Genomic DNA, 22,605 nt, shown 5'->3' on the forward strand with positions numbered 1-22,605 from the left:
TCAGACACCCAGAACACAATATAAATGAAAGAAAACCATGGCAAGAAGCTGTTAGAAAGGGCACAAAGGTTAGTTCTGATGACATGGACAAAGCTGACATAAATCCAACTTAACTCTTTTGTACAGGAAGTTCTTTGGAAGTATGCATTGTGACATTTTACCAGTGCATTTCAGCAGCTGTTTCTTAACTAGATTAGACAAGAACTACACCTATGATGTCAAATACAACATCCTAATTCTTTCCAGTGGTACTACATATTCTTTAATCTTACTTTTAAAAAGTCCTCTTTTATTATATACATTTGAGTGCATTCTACAAATTTTAAAATACTTCACTAAGAACCTAGTCTACTGTGGCTTTGTTCATGAAGCATGTATCCATTCAAGCATGTTCCTTAGCACTTTGGTAGGAACTCCACATAAGATTACAGAACTGTCACCTACATTTTAGATACCCATACACTATGAAAGAATAATAAACAATGCAGCTTTCTTACTTTTATCTTAAAAATACGAACTCACACAAAAGCTTCTCTTTCTCCTTTTCTTCCTGACAGCTCATCTCAGTCTAACCCCACTGAATAATGATTAGTGCAGTCTGTACATCTCACCCCACCAAACCGACACACAGAACATTACCAGACACAAGCAGGACTTCCGTGGTGCTCAAGAGAACTTACACACTGCCCAAAACCTAGAAGAACTGTGGAGAATCAAGAAGGGGCCATGACAAGCTACTGACATTTTTATGCCTCCAGCTATGGTGACTTTGAGAATTTTTAGAAAGCTGAGGTCTCAACACCTCAATATCATGACAAGTGCAGGAGAGTTTCATTATTATCTCAGTGACAAGGAGCAGGGACAGAAGGGTTCTCCTAACACTTGCAATCCTCAAGCTTGTAATGCCCTCAGGCTTAACTTCTCGTGCAGAATCAGCATGATAGGACACAAACAGCATCCACCAGAAAGTCAGGCACACAGGCAGTAAAGTCTTAAACTGCACGTATTTATTCCTCATTGCAGTAAAACTTTCAGAGTAAACAAAGCTGTGTCTCACCCATGTTTTGTTGGGGTTTTTTCCAAAGCTGTATAAAGAGGAGCCCTGAATGTACAGCCTGTAAATAATACACCGTTGATGAATTTATTTACTTTTTTATTGTGCCTTCCTATCCCAAGGCCCCCTGTTTTCTTCTAGAGAGAACACTGGGAAGCCATGAGATCTAGCTTAAGTTCCAGCAACACTACACTAGTGACTGTTCTGGTCCACCATAAACTTGACTGTCCAAAACATCACTACCAAAAGCGAGCAGATTCTTTAAAAATTCCAGTTATCTGAAACACCGAGTTTTAAACTATTCAGCATTCTTATTTCATCTAAGTAAATGAAGATGTATTCCTGACAGTCTAACATGCTCTAGTTCTGAATTTCTGTATTTAGTCAATTGGAGAAGAGTCTGCTAGTGATTCTAAGCAGGAAGATGGATATTTGGTCTCTTATAACCATAAGCATAAGGTTTTTTATTCTTATCTTGTTCAACAAATGAACAAAGCCTGAAGCAATGAAATATGCCTTTACTGGTGAGATTTCCAACAATAAGGAACAAGCAACTGCTCTTTGTTTTTTAAATCAGTCACACAGCAAAGACAGTGGCAATTTTTACAGGGATATTAGTAAGCTTCAGAAAAAGTCCTCCCTGAACTGAGTCTCAAATTCCAAATTGGTAGCTACAAGATTGCAGAACACTTTCTTTCACTGTATTTAATAAAATCCCACATTTACGGAAGTGCCTGGATTTTCAGCCCTTTCATGAAGGAAGGGACTCCTTTGCAGCCATGAAGACTAAATCATTGATACTCTGCCCACAGGCACAGTGCCACTGCAACAGAAGGTGGTGGAGACAGAGGGATGGAAAATGCTAACAGACCACTGCCTGTCAGCAATCGACTCAAATTACAGAATTTATTTTGGTCAGCTTTGACTTTCTTCTGAAACAGATGGGTTTTTCCTACTTTTATGATGTTATTCACATAGGGGAAAAATAACACTACTAATGCATATGGAAAAATAACTTCAAGCATCAGTTCACGGATTTTAAAAAGAAAAACTGAAAAAAATGCATGGCATGAAAGCCCTGAAGTACACAATAGTGATAAAAATATTGACCAAAAAAAAGTTTGTTTTTAAGAGCACGAAGAGCAACATCAGAATTATCACTCCCTCATTTCTTCTCTTCCCCCAAACATACACGCACGCACACTCTCTTTCTCTCTCCATATAGAAATTCCATAGGGAACTTCGATTCTAAGCAGTTCTATTCTCCTTTTAGCACATAATTGTTGCTGTTTGTGAAACTGGCGGTTGTTACAGAATCTGGGCCAAAGAGTAGATATAAATATCCCTTCCCAGAACATAAAATATGCAATAAAATACTGTCTTACTGCATCAGTATCTTGTCCAGTGAGGCTACACTTCTGAAAGAAATAAAACAATGCAAGACACACAGTTTCCTTCTATCTTCAGTGATTCTTAGACATAAGAATCACTACAGAACAGAACTTCTCAGAGCTGCAACGCCTGTACAAATCAAAGTATCTGAGATAATGTTCTACAACAAAAAGCGGGCAATAAGAAATGTATCATTGTGTGGAACTTCACTCTGAGTAATGCTCCTTGAAATCACTGTAAAGAAAAAACGTTCTGAGTAACAATGTTTTCTTTATTTGACTACTAAACAATCAGCCAAACCTGGCATTAAGAAAAGTTGCACTGGCACACTGTTGGCTCTTCCTCAACTTGTCCTCCAGGACCTCCAGGTCTTCTTCTGCAAAGCTGATTTGCAGACAGTCAGCCTCCAGCCCGTCCCAATGTCAGAGGTTACTCCTGTCTGCCCATTTCTCCAGCCTGTCTGGCTGCACAATCATGTTTCATCATCTGCTACTCCCAGTTGTGCACAAGGATGCTACAGAGTGTTGGAAGCTGTGCTAAGCCAAGTGTCTGATATCAGAGGTCAGGAGGCTTCTGAGGAGTTCACATTTTGTTCTTTGTGTCTTAGAAAAAAAGGATAAACTACCTGAAATCCATCACATCACAGAGTCATCTTGCATAGATTAAAGCAGCAAATAAATAAGATACAGTCTTTCATTAGACAGGTAAAGAGGAACTGCCAGTGATTAATTATCTGAAAGAATCCAGTGCACAGACCAGTCACAGACAAACCAACACTCACCTTCTGGCCACAGTTTCTGCCATCAGTAGTGCTAGGTTTTGTGATAAAAGGATCACTTCCATCAACACAAATAATTTTTATTCTTCATAATATCAAAACACTATAGAAGTCACAAATTCCTGGTGTGGAAACATGACTGATTTAAATTTTTTCCTGTGCAATGAGCAAAGGTCGCTATAGCAATTTACGATTCTGATCTCTTTACTCTAACACATTTATAAAGATGCTTATACCAGAGCAAAGGTGATGTTAATAGATACTGGCTGTCAGCTTTAATTATATACAACTTAACCATTTTCATCTTTCACTACCATATATGGGTACGCTAACTCACAGCTCTTGAAAAATCCATGCAGCTTAGCTCAAAAAAGATCAATCACGTTGGTAACACCAATTGTATCCCTGCATAATTCTCTTATCCTCCTTTGGGATTTACATCCCAATCTCCTATTTTTCATCCCATTATGGAAGATGCTTTACACAAAAATCTTTTGAAGTGTTTGCACTGTTCGGTTTCAATTAAAAAATTTAAATTAAGTTCATATTGTAAAATGCTGACTTCTTTCACATTTTAGGCTGTCAATAAATTTTGGGCACTGAAGACAGCATGGGCAATGCATTCAGTTATTAACAGGAGTATTGGTACTAAGCTTTTAAAGCATCACTCTCATTTATTTCTCTTGGCAGGTGTTCTCTTACAGTGAGGATCAGCAGCGCTGGAAGGCTGGAGAACAGCAAGGCTACACCTAGTTTTGTCGGAGGCTGAGATATGTGGATCTCCCATCCATTCCTCTCACAAACATTCTCCTCTACCTGTTTTACTCCATCATTTCACTTAGTCTTTAAAAGTGACAGGTTTGTGGTTAATTTGCATTGGAGAATATTTCTGAACTTGAATGTGAGCCAACCATCAGGAGATCTCTAGGATGGCATTTCCAATGTAAAACAAAAAACTAATTTACATGCATTTTACTGCATTACTTCCAAAGACCTCAATCTCAATGCCAGCAGCTGCACTCTGTTTTTCAGTGTGAGCACAGACTTCCAAGTAGTAAAACAGACTGTCACAAAGATGTAAGACTACAAAGATCATTCCAAAGAATACCTACAGTGGATTTTGGGTAAATGACTGGGAAAGTCTGCAGCGCTAACTTTTGTGCAATATTTTCACTTTCTTAACCTGTAATAATTTTAATTCTAGAAATATTAGAAATAAAAATCCATGGGAGATCAATAAAGAAGTAGCACGGTGTTTACTGATCCAATGAACTAAATACATTTCTTCCTTATACCCAAAATGTGCTTTAAAGCAATTGGAAACTGTATCAGGACACATTCTAAGGAGAAGATAAATTTTATCACCTGAGGCCTCACTCCTTTTCTAGAAAGTCAATAAGTAAATTAACAGGTTCAAGAGCTTCTACTGCAAGCAATTACTACAATAAATCACATTACATCAATCCATTTAAAATACACTAATATAAACAAATATTAACCCACTAAGCCAGAGCTTATTTCTCTGATTTTCAGAACTCCCCACCTCAGCCTGTGAACACAGGTTATCTGGTGGAACCAAAATATTTCTCACTTAAGATAGCACCATTGCTGAAATTAAAGATTAACACTTAGCTGTACCTTCCAGCCTTACCTGGCCATTCCAAAGGATGCCTGCAGATCCTAAACTGCATTCCTCCATCAGAGCCCAATTAACAAGCTGAAGAATAAAAACCAGTAACGTCCTACAGGGTGGATATTAAAACCAGCATCCTCATTCCCAATCACAACCAGTGCTTTGTACAGAAGTTGCCTTCTCGACCCAGCCCGTGCAGCTCAAGTTTGGAGGCTTTAGCTCTGTGTTAGCCCTGTTGCATAATGTCAGCTCCAGCTCCACGAGGCACGTCTGTCCTCTCCCCTCCTCCTGTCATTTGAAGGAAAGGCGTTTAGAAGGATGTTCTCAAACTCGGCGGCGGTTTCAAGCAGTTACACACCATCGTCTGCCTCTTCTCCTTTATTCAAGGGCTTCTCTGGGTTCCAGCAGCCCGTGCTAAAACACATAAGGTATTACGTCCTTCAAGCTCTGCTATTTGCAGCCACTCCCCTCCAAAGGGTACAGGATGCTGAAGCCCCATCCTCCCTCCACTTCCTTCCTTGCCTTGTCCATGGGAGGATTCCTCAGCATGGCCACAGCCCCGCAGCACGGGCAGGCTGATGTAAACAGGAGGATCCTTAAATCCTAGAAATGACGGCAAGGCAGCCACAGCAACGAGCACAGCGGGAGCTCCCTGGAAGTGCTGGCTTTTGTTTACACAGGATTTCGCTCTCCCGCATGACTTCCCCACAAATCCAGTTATTTCAGGGAAGACAGGACTGCTCCATGATGTCTGGCTGGGATGGAGCTGCCTTAAACCCAGGATAACTCTGCACAGGGCACGCCTGGGCAGGAGGACAAGGAGGTGGCAGAGAGCTTCCATTACTGGTGGCAATGCCACCTCAGGGCAGGAGCTTGGACAAGCATCTATTCCCCCAGATGCTCTGACTCCTCAACAGCCTCCTGGTGGAACTACAACTGTAGGTGACCTAAAACTCCTTCAGCCTGTGGCAAGGACCCAAATTGTGCCAAAGTAGTCCCAGCACTTGAGAACAAAAAGGGTTCCTAAAGGAATCTGTAGTCTGAGATCAAATCTTTCACAGCATACATTTCATGGAATTGTACACTTGTGGAGCTGTACTGTAGGTTCAGGCTCTCAAAGCAAATCTTGGTTTTCCTAGTAATACTCAGATTTAAAAAAAAAAAACCTTCTACCTCTCACAGGAGGATCTGTTCTTACTCAGCTTGAAGATTTTTCAAAAATGCTTCCAGTCAAAGAAATTAAAATGGATTCTTTGCTAACGAGGAAATGAAAGCTAATGTATTGCTTTGTGCTTGCATGAGCACCTCTAGGAATTGTATCTTCAAAGGACAGAAGGCAAAAGAACATCAGAACTGGAATGCTGTGAGAGAAATATAACACACTGCTGCGTACTAAATGGCTGGAAACATTTTTCCCTTGAATAACAACAGAGTAACCCTCCAAAAAAGTTGAGAACAAAATTATTGGACAGTCTTTAAAGCTCCTTAAGCAGCTACTACATCCTGCTATCATAGTTCTCCTTACTCTTCAAGACACTTTTTTTTGGAAAAAACTCAGAAAGTAACAGAAATACAAGACACAAGACTGAGAAAAGCAAGAGCAGAAAAGAGGCAGAAAAAGGTAGAAGAGATGCTCTTACAGCCTCACACAGGAGAGAAGTTGCTGTTGCAACTCTTCGTGAAGGCAATCATGCACTGCCAGAGGGTGCTGGGCAACACTGAATTCCAGCCTCCACACAGATTTTGGCCTTCTGGTGGCACAGTCCTGCTATATTAGCAGTGAAGGATCATCATCATCTATAGCCATGACCCATGGTCAGAAAAGCAGAGGTGTTTGTTCCTCACTGCACAGCAGCAGTTTTTCCTATTGCACAACCAAATTCAAGGTTCCTGTACCTCCACTGATTGCCCCTGAGCTGTGGGCAAGAAGCAGAAAGACTCCACTTGCATTCCCTACTGTGCCTCCCATGACTCACCACGTACATTAATATGTTGCTGACTTTTATTGCACTCTATTGATTTAGGCAGCAAGAGCCATTATTAATTTTTCTACCTGTGACTGACAGGATGGCCAGCAATAACATCAACTTCTCTAACACTTTACTCTTACTTCAGCTGCAGAAGCAGAGCACAGAAATCATACCATATATCTCATCCAAACACTAACCTATGAAACATTTTTGCTATTGAAAATTAATAGTGGGAAAATCCTTGCTGTCACTTCCATTCACAGCCTATATTCTGACACTGGCCATTTCCTTCTTTTCCAAGAATTATATCACTACATTTTGATCCTTTCTTTATATATACTAACACTTCAACATGGGGATCAGAGCATCTCCATTTGCCCTCACACAATGTGATATTTCAGGGCACAGCAGCAGCTCAAAGGATTAGTTAACCAGAATGCAAGACACAAAGATACTGGGAAAAAATACAAGTAGTTTTTTTCAGATATATGACAGTACAATGGCAGGAATAAAGTGGAATTCCATTTTTCTGTATTCAAAGTAAAGGCATCATTGAAATTCAAAGCATTCAATGACAAAAATAAGTCCTTTCACCCATCTTACTGGCAGAAATTCAAAAGCGTAACAAGAGGAAGGAAATGACCTCAAGCTTAACCTCTTTCCTGAAAATCTTATTAATCCTTCTTCATAAACGATGTGCACTTCATTCCCATCTACAGTTCAGGTTTCACACATATTCCAGCCCCACATCACAAGTGCCTTGTGCATTACGAGTCACCTGCCAGCTGACCTGACTCACCTGGAAACCACATCCTTCACAGCACACGGACACAATGCTTGGCTGTTCCTGCACTGCACTACTACAGACTGGCCACTACGATAAAGGCATAAATGTTACACCAAAATTAAGCTAGAGAATGACACTGAATAAACTCTGACAGATGGTACTGCACACCCTTAGACATAAAGACTATTAGAAGCTGAATGATGTTGCAGAAGACTCCCAACATCTGTGCAAAATGCTAATAAATCACCTACCATTTAATTCTTAATAGTAAAAATTCTTACCATTAAGAATGGTAATTCTTAATTCTTAAGCTAGCTGTTATGTGGAGGGAAATATGGCATGGGGGGATGCTTCAACCTCTTGCTGAAAGAAGCCGCACACAGCTGAAGCAAAAGCTGCACCACCTCTGTCAACTGACAGTCATCTCAGCTGCTGATGGTTTGGGGTATGTGACATCTGCAGAAGACTGAGGCTGCCAAAAGCAGTGGCCACCAGGCAGGCAGCAGTTTGGAAATTCAGATTTAAGCCACCAATGGCTACCAAAGTTGGATTATACCAATATTCCAAGGTACAATTTAGCAGGCTATTGCATTATAAAGACAAGAGGATATGAAGACAGCAAAGATGCAAGAAATATACTTAAGGAAAAGAGAAGCCTGTCTCTTCTGCAGCATCATTTCTTTTTTTTTTTTTTCTTTTTTAAGCACTTCACTGCATCTCATATTGTTAAAACTCAGATAAACTCATCTTCAAAACCATAATTCCTTCTCAATATGCTCCTCACTGTTATATCCTGTTCCCTACTATGTCCCTAAACACATCCTGACACTCCCACATTCTTGTGTCCTAAAGGTGTTTCTCTTGCTTTTAACAGTGGCAAGTCCAAGGGGAAATAAACCCAAAACCAAACTCCACAACAACAAACCCTGTGTCCAACAATATCCTAAAATCCTATTATTCTGGGACAGGACTGTTTAGACTATCTAGAAACACAAGCCGTTTTTTCTAATTAAGATTAAAAGGTTATTGTGGGGGTAAATGCTGTCAGAGCTAAACTAAAAAAGCAAAAAAGAAAAAGAAAATCTGTATCTAAGCTTTTCTGTGCCATATTAAATCTGCCAGTCTAAGTTTATTGTGGAATGTTTTTCACCATTTTCCTCCTCAGCCATAGCCTTATATGGTGTCAGATAAGCACTTGTTTGCTGGCAGCACACGAGCTGCTGAGCTTGCTTTAGCTGCACACAGAAGAGGATTGCAGCTTTCAAGGATAAAGGGCATACACTTTTATCTATGACCACATTCCCATCACAAATCTTTGCCTGAAAAACTCAAAAATATAAGAAAGTATTCCTGCTGTGGAAGACTTAATACCAGCAAAGCCATGCTCTTGTCTACATAGCCTATCCTGCCCCCAGGAAATTCTGTTGGTAAATAAACATTACTAACAAAAGCACAATTTTGCTACTAGCACAGCTGCACGGACAGAGAGGGCTTTCTCTGCTGAGGCTGTCTTCATACACATCACATGTAATCCTACAGCCAGCAGAGAAACTCAGGGGTCATTTATTCTACAGCCTTCGTGCTGGTTTATTTATTAACCAGCAAACACCTGGTCCTGTATGCAGAGACCCAGTGCAGAAAGGTCCCACAGAAACTGGCAGTTTTGCTTGGTGTTTGTTTCTGGTCAAACATTTCTCAAGTGGAAACAGTGGAAACCACTTCAGGAAAGGCCATATGGTTATGGCCATCCCTCTTCCCTCCTTCTCAGCCTCAAAACGTACTTGGAGCGATTCCAGCTCCGCAATCAGAACATTATTCCCATTCAGACTGCTGCTGCTCTCTGGCAATAGTCACATTTTCATCTTCTGAGAGTGGGAATATTCAGGAGAGGTGAAATTTGGACAACACTGAGTGGCCTGTAATACATAGTAGATTGTAGTGAATGATGTAATGATCTCTTCTGGGTTTAATTTCAGTACAATATGGGCTCATTTGACAGCTATTACTAGCTCATAAACTAACCTTAAGTGCACTTTATTCCACATGTAGATCTTCTGTAAATTACTCAAAAGAGGCTTTTCTTGTGAAACTGTCAGCAAACACAATTGCCTTAACTGAGAGGACTTAAAATACAGCTCATGACTGTTCTATTTTTACTTTATTGTTGTTTTTTGCAAATCTAAAAACTAAACACCATTTTGAATTATTATGAAACACCATACATATTACTGCAATGCACATGTAGGAAAAGCACAACAGGCTAGAAGAGATTTCAAAACCACACACATGTTATTTTAAATCTGTATTTTGAAACCATTGCCAAGTGTCATTTGTTCTGTTTATATTAATGAAATTTTAAAATCAGATAGGAAACAAGTATTTGGCAACTATATTCAACTATTGCTGAATACTCACTTTTATTTCCAGACAGCATTCTGCAATATGCCCCATGTTAACTACCCATGAAACACAATAAAATTCATTACAAGCATATTTGCTGTTATTGATCCATAGGTTTGCACAGAACATTGTCTGGTTTCCTGCTTTCCTTTTTTGCTCATCCCTCTGCTCCCTTTTCTTTTTTCCTCCAGCTTTTCATGTAGCAGAAGAAACTACCCCTTTTATACAGGGTTTACAATAGCAATGGTGAATTATTATCTGATACCCAGCCAGTGGTAAGATGGGTTCCCAAAAAGTAGCTAAGGGAAGTATCAAACCTGTTACTATTTGTTTAATAAACTACAACACTTCTTACTCTAATTAACAGGAGTCATTCCATGTCTAATTATTAGCAGCCATCCTGCTTCCCCCTGTCCTACAACTTAATAATGATACATGAGTACTTTATAAATTCACATAAATTTTGCAACCACTTTTTGACAAGTATCATGCTTATTTACCCTTTTCATCCTCTGGTCCTAAAAGTGAGGTGACAATAAATTGTAAGCATCTATAATTTTGGTTACACAGCCTTTAGGTTAATAACCTTATCAATCCAAAAAACTCACCTGACAGATGATCCTCAAAATTGGTGAAAAGCCAGAACTAGTTACTCATCACATCAATAATTTGAAAACCTCATTCTAACTTACTCTTACTCAAGTGACACAAATCCCTCAATTTCTGCAATTATCTTCTTAAAAAACTGACCTGAATTCACTGGTGCATTATCCACCTGATATGCTCTTTTCCCATTCACATTCCAACAGACCTATTACTGGCAGAAATATTTACATTTACAAATGCTAGAAAATATTGATGCAGCTCAAAAGACGAGCTCAGTCACTTCAGATCAGCCACTTCTCTATGTCCAACATCTTGACCAACAAGACCTTCCACATGCTTCAGAAATACAAATATCAAGTGCAAGCAGCTGCTCTCCAAAAGTTATTTCATCATCGTTACCTATCAAAATAAAATAAGCCATCAGCACACAAGAGCAGTGTCAAGGGCTCACACTTCTAACCCTCCAATCATGTCACAACTTTCAATGAAAGAGCTTCAGGCCCAAATAATTCATTAGATATTTATAATAACTCTGAATAAACTGCAGAAAAAAAAAACCTTTAAAGCATATATGCAATCAAAAGATTAAGTTCAGTAAACATATTTATTTTCTAGAACAGAACAACAACATGCAGCTCAGACAAAAGCAAAGGTTATTATAGGTATGTATTTCTTCTCAATGCAAGGGCATAAAGTATCCTAATGAGCTGAAATCTCATTTGTGAGAAGCTCTCAGCTGTGTGAGGAGAAGGAGGCGCTCCCTTGCCAGATGGTTTGTAACCACTTGCTTGATGACTGCAACCACGAATGCGAATTAAGTGTTTTAACTGCCCACATATGTACACCCTCCAGCAGTTCTAACAAGTAGCTTTTGTCAGTGAAAGTTTCTACCACAATTACTGGAAGTTTTCTGTAAGACATATTAAAAAAAAAAAAAAAAGATGATGAATTGATCATCAGCAAGGGTGTTAAACTCCAAGCACAAAGCATGCTGAATTACAGAGCCAGCATCACCCAAAAAGCTGACCTAGCCTTTGCACACAGTGATCCACCAGCTGCTTTTATGTCCAGCTAGTTGGATGTTCTCATTTTGCTGTTGATACTAAGTCCCACCTTCAGCTTTCCCCACAGCTCTCTTTCCTTTCCTGTAACGAACCAGCAAAGTATGTGCTAAACACACTCCCCAAGAGTCCTGTGGAGGTTCATTTAACCCTCAACCACTTTTGCATTTTCAGCCCTTGTTTTACTTGGTGTTTACTTACATTTATTTCTTTTTTTGGGGTGTGAGTGTGTGAAAGTGCTATTTATTGCTAGGAATGAGGGCTAAAACAAGAAGCAGTACACCCACAGAACAGATCAGATACACAGAAAAAGGAGTTTTCCCACGTACAACAGCTGACTTCTAGGGATGCAGGTGGTTAGTTTGGGTTTTGCATTTTCAAATGGTTGATGGTTTGAAGCCTGAATCCATTATGATGGCACAGATACCTCTGAATTTTCAGCAATGTGGCATCCTTCAGCACTGGGTGCAGAGAACTGACTCACCACTGAAAGGAGAGAAAGGACAGCCTTTTGATTCCTCAGCCTCACTTTTGATTGCACTTCATTATTGCTTACAGTTTCTGACATTGATCAAAATTCTTCTTAGCCTGTTCCAATCTTTTGACAGTAACAATATCCGCTAGCATTTAACTTTCAGTGTTCAAGTCCATTCCCAAAAGTATATTTTTTTAGAGAAAAAAAATTTCTTTGCCAGTTTCAAGTGATTACTCACTGCCTTTTAGAAATTCTTCTAGTTTCTGAAACTTGTCAAAAAACATTCTATTCTGTGTCTCTGCAGCACACATCTCTTAAGAATCTTGTGGGATTTAATATTCCCTTAGCAGCTGTTGTTTTTGAGTTTATCTTCAATATTATGAGTTGTTTAAGCAGGAATGCAAACTAGTCTATTGTCATTTGACAGTAATAGGTTTCTTAGGGAATTTATTAGAAAGTAAGAGAGCTTCCTGGTTTGGAATACAGAAAAATATTTGTATTTTGACAATATCCTTTTGTCATGCTTCAATATCTTGGTAACTGAACTCAAATGTAAAAGCAACCAATAAAAAGAATAAATGCTCCAAGAATCTGAGTTCATTATGAAGCCCAACAAACCTGTGCAAAGCAAACATTTTTCTAAGCATTTCCTACTAATGTTTCACCTGAAATAAGCCACTCTAAATGTTTCTAAAGACATATATTGTTCCATTGAGCATAGCCAGGATTACTCAATGTGGTTGTGTAAATCCAAGAAGTGGGCAAGCAAGATACAAAAACAACAAAAAAGATATCTATAGGTTTAAACACATATAAAACTGCAAACAAAAAAATCTATTCAGATCAACCTAACTAGCCACAGGTTTATACAGAGAGCTGTAAACCTTGCTCATATTTGTGAACCAAGTCCCTGAGGCACAATTTTCAGCCGAGCTGTGGTTTCTGCATTTTTGCATAATTCTACATTGTGTGTCACTGATTACTTGCAAACACAGACTGTCCCATTCGGGGATCTGGCACTAGCATGCTGATATTGCAGAATTTAACAGCACAATTAGGGAGGACACTGTAGTCACCAGGAGAACAGATTCTTTGGATAAGCATATGACTAAAGTCTGACTCCGTTCACTCCACAGAAGCACATCATGTTTTCCTCAGTCCTGTCCACCAAACAGTATAGCGTGCCTATACACTGAATTAATCTCCAAACAGACACAGGATAATCCAGAAATAGATCAGGAGCACAGCACATTCCAGATTTGCAGATATACTTCCAAAGATTCTATTTTTGCAAGGTATACAGATGGAGGAAATATAATGTGTTCACTGCTGTCTCAGTGCCTGCATTCCTGCACTGTCCCTGACCTGATTCAGGTTCCCTTGGACTGAAGTCTGGGGCTTGTTTGACAGACATTCACAGTTTTTTTTATTGGTTCTTTGTTAAGACCACCAAACCCATTTTGTCACAATAAGCCAGGAGTTTGTCCTGATGGTTGTAGTCACCTATTTTTGCTGATTTTCTCTATCATACTTGGGATGTACCATCCCCTATGTTCAAGCTGGAGTTGCAAACAGGTAAGTACACTGGCCTGCGAGTCAGATCTTGTGTCAAGCATTGTTTTTCTTACCTGCATTCCTGCCAAATCAATCAATTTCTTTGAAATCTTCAACAGGGATGCTAGGGATGCTTCTATTGATGAAATAGTTTTGCTTGTTTTTTTCTTAATAAACCATGACTATTTCTGTCTTTATGTCTGCACACACTGCTACTTCACTGCTAAAGGCTGCATTAAAAACCATGGCCAACATTTATGCTCCAACAAGAGAAATGTATCAAGTTAATTGTTCATAACCACAAATTACAGGCAACAATTACTGACAACAACCACAAAACCAGAGACAGAACACTACACTTTATTCTGTCTCCTTCCACCACAGTTGGATTTGAATTTTGTACCTGCTTTCATGCAGCTCTCACTGTTTTGAGACAAGGGTCAATTCCTCTGCAGATGTTCCAGGCTTTCTTCTCTCTATTGTGGTGTGCATGTATTCAGATTTCCCTCGAGGGCCTGACAGTGCATGTCACCTGTCTGGAGAGGCACGCCACCTCTGTTCAGAGATGTGGCATTTATTGCCTGCATCAGGGACTTTCTGTTTGATGCACCAAAGCAGGGCAAGCTGGCTTATTACTTGCTGCCTCAGAGTTCAAAGTTCAGATCCAGATCGAGATGTCAAACTTTTTAAATATTAAGGGCCATCTGGTTTTACTTTTTAGTTAGGCTCATCAGAGAGAAAATCCCAGATCATGGTGTTTGGTGCCAGCATTCTCATTTCTGTCGCTGAGTTGCTGAGTAATCCTAGGGAAGCAAAGAAAATCCTGAATCCTGTGCCTACCTACTGTATAAGACAGATATGTTACTAAAATGATATCCTTTTTACTTATTTTTAATGTAACTATATAAGACTGCAGTCAGTTGCCAGCGCAGTGACTCAGCAAAGCCCCAAGCAAGGAAACTCCCTGCTGGGACTCCTGCAACCAAAGGGAATGTGGTCAAACACTGGGCCTTTCCTCACACAACAACCTCACCTGCTTTGGGCACCTGCAGGGCACTCAGGACACCCACAGCAAGGGCTCCTGGAACCAGAATGCAAAGTGCTTGGGAGTAATAAAGTAAGGACCAAAGCATTTTGCCTATGCAGTCTTCAGATTTCAGGGTTTTTTTATGAAAGCTTCGTAGTAGTCAATTCAGCACCTTTACATTTCTCCTATTAATTTACACTAAAGTTCAACAACATCCTTAATTTTGCATTAAAGAGCCTGCCTGTCACCTCCCCATCTGCACCTCTCACACTAACACCTGTCAGTCTAGAAGCATGCCCCACTTTCCTACCAGGGAAGCTCAGGAGTTCACTGGGGATATTTGTCTCCCAAATCCTTTTGGAACGTGGAGCATGCACAACAGATTTTCAGAGACTATCTGTAAATTAGTATCCACAGAACTATCAAGGGCATCTGTGATGTCGAACACAGTATCCTCTATTCAGTAAGCAATTTATTTCAGGAGGTTGACTCATTTCCTTAAAGCTTTTTGAGCTATCTGTTGTGACTGAAAAAAATTCAGAAAATTTAGAAGTACTCAAGGAAATGAGCCAACACATCCTGGAAGAAATTCATCCAATATACACACATAATAAGATAAGTCAGTCTTAGATTTCTAAAGAAACAAGCAGGAAGGAGTTCTAAAAGAACCTGAAATATTTTCTGTGAAACGCAATGTTTGTTTCCCATCATCGTAACTCTTCTTACACCTACTTTAAAAGCAACATACTATGGCTAATCAGGAAGTGGGTGGTTTTTTTAAATTTTTCTCCCTGCAAAGACAAAAAACCTTCCCTGAAAAAGTCTGGTGGATTTCCCCTATACTTAAACTAAAAACACTGCTGCCTGTGTGCCTCACGAGAGCTTTCAGACACTGGTGCTTACCCCTAGAGGCACAGAGTCCATGGTAAAACCATATATCCAAGAGAGCCTTTTCAGTGAGGTGAGTAACACACCACTGAATTACCTCAGCACAGACTCATCACCTTCAGGGGTTTCCAGCAATCTATCAATGTCTCAAGGCACTAATAAATATTCTTGTGAATCAAAGTAACTGGTAGAGTTCATGCTCTAGCTAAACAGAAGACAGTTTTCCCTTGGAAATTGAAATGGAATTTTATTACAAAGTCTTGATTTACTACTTTTAACTGCAGAGCAGTCCCAAGCAAAAGAACATTATCTAAAAAACAGCCTCTTATAACCTATTCTTCATCACATGACACATCATATGTAGATGGAGAAGAGGGAGGAAAAGGAGGTTGGAAGATCACTCACTCAGGATTTTTGCAATCTACTTCAGCTGAAGACAGTTTAAAATCTCCAAGGTAAATTCTGAGTAATGCACTGATGGCATAAACAGAGTACAGTAAATTCACGAATACAAGCCGCACTGAGTATAAGCCGCATCTCTGGGTGTTGGCAAACATTTCGGTTTTTGTCCATAGATAAGCCGCACCCGAATATAAGCCGCTTTGTCGTACGCAGCGAGGACCCGCGTGCAATTAGTAACAGAACCGCGGGAGGGCGGGGTTTACTGGCTGAGCTAAGGCTGTGCAGGCTCGGCCCGCTAGGGGCCGCTGACGGGGCCAGATGGCCCAGCCCGGTGCTGCCGCTCGGGGCCGGCCGCCGCTGCCCCTGGGCTCGGTCACCCCGGGTCGGCGCTGCCCCGCGGTGGCAGGCAGGGACGGAGCTTCCCCTGCTCCTACGGCAGCGGCGGCGGGCGGGGACGGAGCTTTCCCGCGCCCGTGGCGCCGGCGGCAGGCAGGGACGGAGTTTCCCCGCTCCTGCCGCGGCGGCGGCGGGCGGGGACAAAGCACCCCGTCGGCTCCCCGAGCCGCGGCAATGGCTGCGCGGGGCTCCCGTCGGCTCCCCGAGCCGCAGCAATGGCGGCGCGCGCTTCCCCCCCCCCCACCCCGAGCCGCAGCAATAGCGGCACGCGCTTCCCCCCCCTCCCCGGGCCGCGGCAATGGCTGCGCGGGGCTCCCGTCGGCTCCCCGGGCCACAGCAATGGCTTCCGCGGAGCTCCTGTCGGCTCCCCGAGCCGCAGCAATGGCGGCGCGGGGCTCCCGTCGGCTCCCCGAGCCGCAGCAATGGCGGCGCGGGTTTCCACCCCCCTCCCCGGGCCGCGGTAGGGGCGGCCCGGGTCCCCCCTCTCCTCCCCGGGCCGTGGCAATGGCGGCGCCGGGCCCACCCCCCGTCTCTCCCCTGGGCTGTGGCAGAGGAGGAAAGAGAGCTCTCCCGCCTCTCTCCCCGCCCCCCGTGCTGCCTGCAGGGAGCCAGGCTCCACCCGCGGTGCAACAGAGTAGCGATTTGTAACAATCGCAAAATGCCGACTTTGCAGCTGCTCGGCTCAGCACTCTGGCAGGCACTTCTGAGGTTGTATTAGCCGCTCCTGATTATTAGCCGCATTTCCGGTTTAGGAGCAAAATCTTAGTCAAATTGGTGCGGCTTGTATTCGTGAAATTACTGTATTCAAGTAATAACCAGAGCAGCTAACTCGTCTTAAGCACCATCCTGTCACATCCAGAGTAATAGAAATTATTTTTTTCTTACCCTATACATTGTCAGTTCGTTTTTCTCACATTTAGGCTTCAGTAGTTTTGTAGTGAGATGGATGACTACTTCACAATTAAGATTTACCTCTTCAACAAAAAGGATGCCAGTATAGTTATTTCTCATCTCAAATATTTAAGCTGATGTCATGAAGATGACAGAAATGAAGCCAAACACTGCTTGTGATAAGTACTAAATAGCTCTGCAGATTAAACTGGATGAGACCAAAGCCAGAAGAAACACAAAGGTCATTCTGCAGTTCTTTAGAAGCAGTATCATTTTAACCAGTGCCAAAAGGCATCATCAGAAGTCCAGAAAGGAGACAATGATTTTGCTTATTTAACTTTTAGCATAAAATCTCTGAAATAAAAAGCGCTCTCTCGCAACAGTAAAAATGAACACAAAACTGTAGAATAATGAAGAGAAGGAAGTTTTATTAACTTGTGTAATCATCTTGAAAGCACCTATGTATAATATTTCCATTATTTCTTCTCCATTTCCAGGAGAGTGTTTTTAAAAAGCATTAATTCCCTGGGACTCTTCAGGAAACGAACAGAACCTAGAACTGAATGCAACTAGAAACAAAGGCTCACCAATTCAGCTACTCCCAGCAATACAAGTAAACCCAGACATAAATAAGTAATTGCAAACAGCACAATCAGATTCACACTCCTTTTACAGCAGCCTACAAATCACATCTCACCACAGCCTCTCTGCTGGGGTCACTGCTGCACATTGCAGCTGAGCAGCTCCAGTAGCAAATGCCTAGAGTGTCCCTCCCACTCCTGGTTCCACACTCCTGCTGTTGTCCCTCAGCCCCTCTGAGATGCTAAACTGGCCCAGAGCTCTTTATTTTCTTGGGAGAGTCAATGCTCTGCCAGCTTAGCACTGCTCAGTCAGCAGGCAGCAAACAGCAGCACTGAGCACAGTGATCCACATCAATCTGATACACTGAGATTTGTATTTCACTGCTTGAGCACGAGAGAAGGAGTGCACTCAGTTCAGCACGCTGTCATCAGGACTGTTTTCCAAACCCCAAACCTTTCGTGATCTGATGAATCACATTAACAATGCACAACAAAAGCCATAGTTCTTTGCATCCCTTGGGGCAGTGGCACTGATGCCAGGTGGGATGACTGGGATTTCACCTCTGAACACAGAGCAAGGTATGTTTGGTTTGGGGTGTTCAAAGGGAACAGAACAAGGCACTTTGCATCTGATTGCTCAAATTTACAATTTTAAGAACACATTAAAAAAAAAAAGTGTTGTTGCCTGCACATTAAGTATCACATCATAAGTAACTCTTACAAAATCTTAATCATTGCTGACTTGGGTAGATTGTTGCATCCTTATTCAGTATCCAGGAAGCAACTGCCTGTCTGGAAGTCTACTAAAATTGAGAGATGCATCTATGTTGAAAAATTTGTCAAACTGAATTTTCCTCCAGCCTGCAGGCTACCATCTGCTGAACTATGTCATGCATGAAACTCTAGATACAAATTAAACTACAGTGAACACAGAAAATTTTTTTTTTTTCTTTTTCTAATGAGGTCATTACTGGATATTTATCTCGGTGACAACCAAATGTGCCTACTACTGCACTGTAATGTTTTTCTACACATATTTCAGTTTATAAAGTCAAACCCATTTAGGCTTAACTAGCTTCATACACAAGAAAGTGCTTCCACATTTTATGGCAAAGATAAAACATTGATTAAGGTCCTGATTTTGGAATGCATTCAGTTCTTAGTCTTCTTCAGAGATGACACCAATTAGGTCCAAACTTTCAGTTTTCGCCTCTTTAAAATTATCCTAAAGTGTGACTTAAGTCCCATGAACTACATTTTTGACCATCAGATGAAATTTAAATTCTCAAGGAAGGATGCATTTTATGGAGCACCAGAGTTCATACCATATCTGAATAGATATCTGACTTTCTCCTCTTTGCCTTACTACAGTACATGCAGAATGACTGCCTTATTTACTTGAAAATTTTAAGTTCATTTTTTGCATTGCCACACATTGGGAGATAAGGGATTTATTTATTCCCAAGGTTAGGGCAGGAATGCCAAGGGTAATGAACCTACCAGTTTTTATGAACTTTCAAGGACTATTGACACATTAGTGATGGTGACTTGAAACACGATGGAAGACTAAACAGCTTGACATTAACTCTGAATGACTGCCACGCAAAGGCGGCAACTCTGAAGAGAGTCTGAGCACACCTTGAAACAAAGCTCAGAAGCACAGGATTTGCTTGCCTGAAAACTGGCTGCCCATTACAGTGAGTGCAATGGAGTCCTGGTTGCTGCCAGGAGATGCTGCCAGTGCGGATGTGCCCAGGTTCTGCTGTGCCCACAGGGTGAGTGCCAGCGAAGCACAGCCAGTGTAATTGCACAGCTCCAGCATCTCCACCCCAACCAGAACCTCCCTCGTGCCAAAATGGCAACTCCTACAAGGGCTGGGTACCGCTTTGATCCACCTGAAAATCTTTCCATACCAAGAAGTTTCAGATCCAGCCGTTCTCTGGGTTTTTTCTGTCCTTCAAACACCATAAATTGCAAGATTAATCTTGATGAGCTTTGCTACAAAAGGAGGTCTATCAAAATCAGTACCGGTACCTTCGTTAACCTCCTCCAGTTATAATCTAAGAATCTGTGTATCCAATATTAGACTATATTAAAAGTCCATTTTAAACATATCTGCCAATAAAGTGTCAGCTTCAGTCCTAGAATGTTTGTGTCTCATCTTTTCATGTCCCACTGGCTATACCTAGACCAGTCACCTCTTTAACATATCTTATTTAACACTGAGCTTAAAACACTTCTCCATTAATTCAGATTCTTACAGTCATTGATAAATCCGTGCAAGAGCCAAGAATTTCATAAAAATGTACAGGAGGAATTCTAGCACTATGCATAATGCAAAACTAATCCATAATCTATTTCTCACATGAAAAACTATCAATAGGTGAAGTTATGCAGTTCCTTTTTCAGTCCAGGTATCACTGACTTGGAATAATTGTTTTTCCAACTATTTTGAAAATACTGTATGGCATGCTGATTGCACAATAGAAAACAGCAATGGAAATGTCATTAAAAAATTTAAAACCAACCTCCTTCAAATGAATTTAAATACAAGCTCACACAAGGCATTTTTATGGTATAAGGGAATATTACAAATCCAGAGGTCTACATTGTTTTTCATTATCCAGGGTTTGTATTTGCCATCTTTCCATCTGCTAGAACAGTCACTTCAAAAAGCAGGGTGGTGAGAACACCACTTTCTATCCAAAGGATTATAAATGTTGTCATGCCAAAACCTCTTGCAGTGGAAAGATACTGACAACACAGCTGAAAATGTCCTCCCTGCAGCTACGTTTGTCTAGTTTTCAGGTCACAGCTATCTCAAAAACTGAAAAAAAACCATTATTAACTGAAAACTTTGGATGTTCTAGCAAGACTTTTTCTGTCACAGCTTGAATTTATATTCTGTGAGATCCTAGATTTGGGGGAGTTATAGCAGGGAATTAATTATTTTCTTCTTAAAACAAATAGAATGTATATATTTTAATGTAATGAGTATCTTTTCAGGCATCTGCTGCATGCAATGAAAATTACACAGAGAAAACACTTTATTCACATCTTCTAATCTTCTGCAGTAAAGAAATGGTATTATGCTGTCCACACACTGATTTTTTAAAGAAGTTCACCAGCTCACAACTGAAGAGGAGAAAGTACCAAATTCCATGCTAGTGAAAAAGGAGCTTTGTATGTGGGTCAGGACCTAGGAAGAACTAAGTGAATAAAATTGGAATGCAGTACCTGGACGGAAAGCTTCTGAAGACTCTCGGTGTATTATTCATTTTTTCAGACCACTGAAGCCTCACCACATTTTAGGATACAGTTGTTATATTAGACTGCTTCCACTTCGTTATCCCACTCAAGAGGTGGCCTTTCCCTAAATATTACCAAGTCACCAGCAAATGAAATGATCAAGGCAGCTTTTTCCACCCACTATGGCTGATGACGAAGAGCACAATGCCAGCATCCTGGAAGTCAAAGCCACAGACCCTCATGGAGCCAGTTGGGTAAAGACTCTTCCACATAGAACCTCAAGCCAGTGGTTTGCAGACCTTAGCAGCAGCCAGAATGAGAAGTACCCACAAATTAATAGCTTTATGCACAGCAACTAGTCAACGGACATGAGTAGTACTGCTCACATTTTAAAGTGCGGAAAAGGAAAGAACAGAACAGGAAGGGGAAAAAAATCAAGTGAATAATCAAAATTTTCTGGAAGATAATGAAGATATCACTTTGTACGTCTTCTATAATGCAAACCAAATAAATCTTCCAGGAATAAAGTACTGTAACATTTTATAATCTCTCTGTCTAATGTGAGCCTCTATTTTAAGTGTACTAAAGGCAGTTTATGCAAAAGCTTTTTTCTTTTTAATCCTGTCTGACCTGAAAAGGAGAGACTCCAAACTCCATTACCCTAGGAAGCTTAGTGTAAACCTAAGCCTATCTAAATTGCCCTATATAACTTCACATTGCGGGGGTTAAGGGTGTGTATTTTTATTTTTGTTTGGTTTTATAATGCTATTTTGGATCCATGATGTAAGTATAACAAAAAAGCCAAGCAGCCCCTGTAAAGCAGCTCATAGAAACTAATACAATGACCTTTGATAGAGCCAGCATTTCAAAATGTGCTAAGGATGTCTAGAATGAGGGCATGCATCTCATAAATAGGACTCTAAATTAGGACAAAAATAGGCTAACCTGGGCAACTTGGCCATGGGAGATAATCTATTTTAACCAGAAATAGGGTTTGCTTCTCTCCGCTGACTTTTTATTCCTTATTTTATACCTCCCATTTTCTTTTCATATGAGATTTCATGACAACCTAAAACACTTATCAAGATGCAACCTCAGCATTCCACGAGCAGAGGAATGCAGAGGAAAGTCCACCTGCTCATCTTTATGAGCAGCCCTCACTTTCCAAGGAAGTCCTGGAAGCCTGTTGCTATAATAACACAGTAGCAAAAAAACCTGGAAACTCATAGTTCCTTCAAACTGAATATCCATTTATTATCTTCTGTGATTCCAACTGGGGCCAATATTTGGCACAGCTTTACTCACTACAGGATTTCAGAGCTTGACCACTCTTGCCATTGTGAAATGCAGATTCCTCCTAAATAGAGGAAATAATAAACAAAAACCTCCAGCATATTAAATATTGCTTGTAGCAACTATTTTTCAAACAGGCATACACAAAGCAAAAGCTGGCTTGCTACT

At 40.9% G+C, this 22,605-nt stretch overlaps 1 protein-coding gene across 2 annotated transcripts in view; it reads right to left on the reverse strand.

Annotated features, from left to right (window-relative positions):
* Positions 1 to 22,605, reverse strand: part of HECW2 (HECT, C2 and WW domain containing E3 ubiquitin protein ligase 2) — a 149,480-nt gene that overhangs the window by 71,951 nt on the left and 54,924 nt on the right. The window contains exon 1 of one of the 2 annotated variants that reach the window (XM_033065442.2): positions 4,876 to 5,357. The exons of the other annotated variant lie outside the window; for it this stretch is intronic. Coding sequence (XP_032921333.1) covers positions 4,876 to 4,915 — 40 coding nt within the window. The 5' untranslated portion in view covers positions 4,916 to 5,357. Of the gene's footprint in view, positions 1 to 4,875; positions 5,358 to 22,605 lie in introns of those variants that run through there. 2 annotated transcript variants of the gene reach the window in all.

Source organism: Catharus ustulatus, chromosome 7 (genome assembly GCF_009819885.2).
Source record: "Catharus ustulatus isolate bCatUst1 chromosome 7, bCatUst1.pri.v2, whole genome shotgun sequence".
Lineage (NCBI taxonomy): Eukaryota > Metazoa > Chordata > Aves > Passeriformes > Turdidae > Catharus > Catharus ustulatus.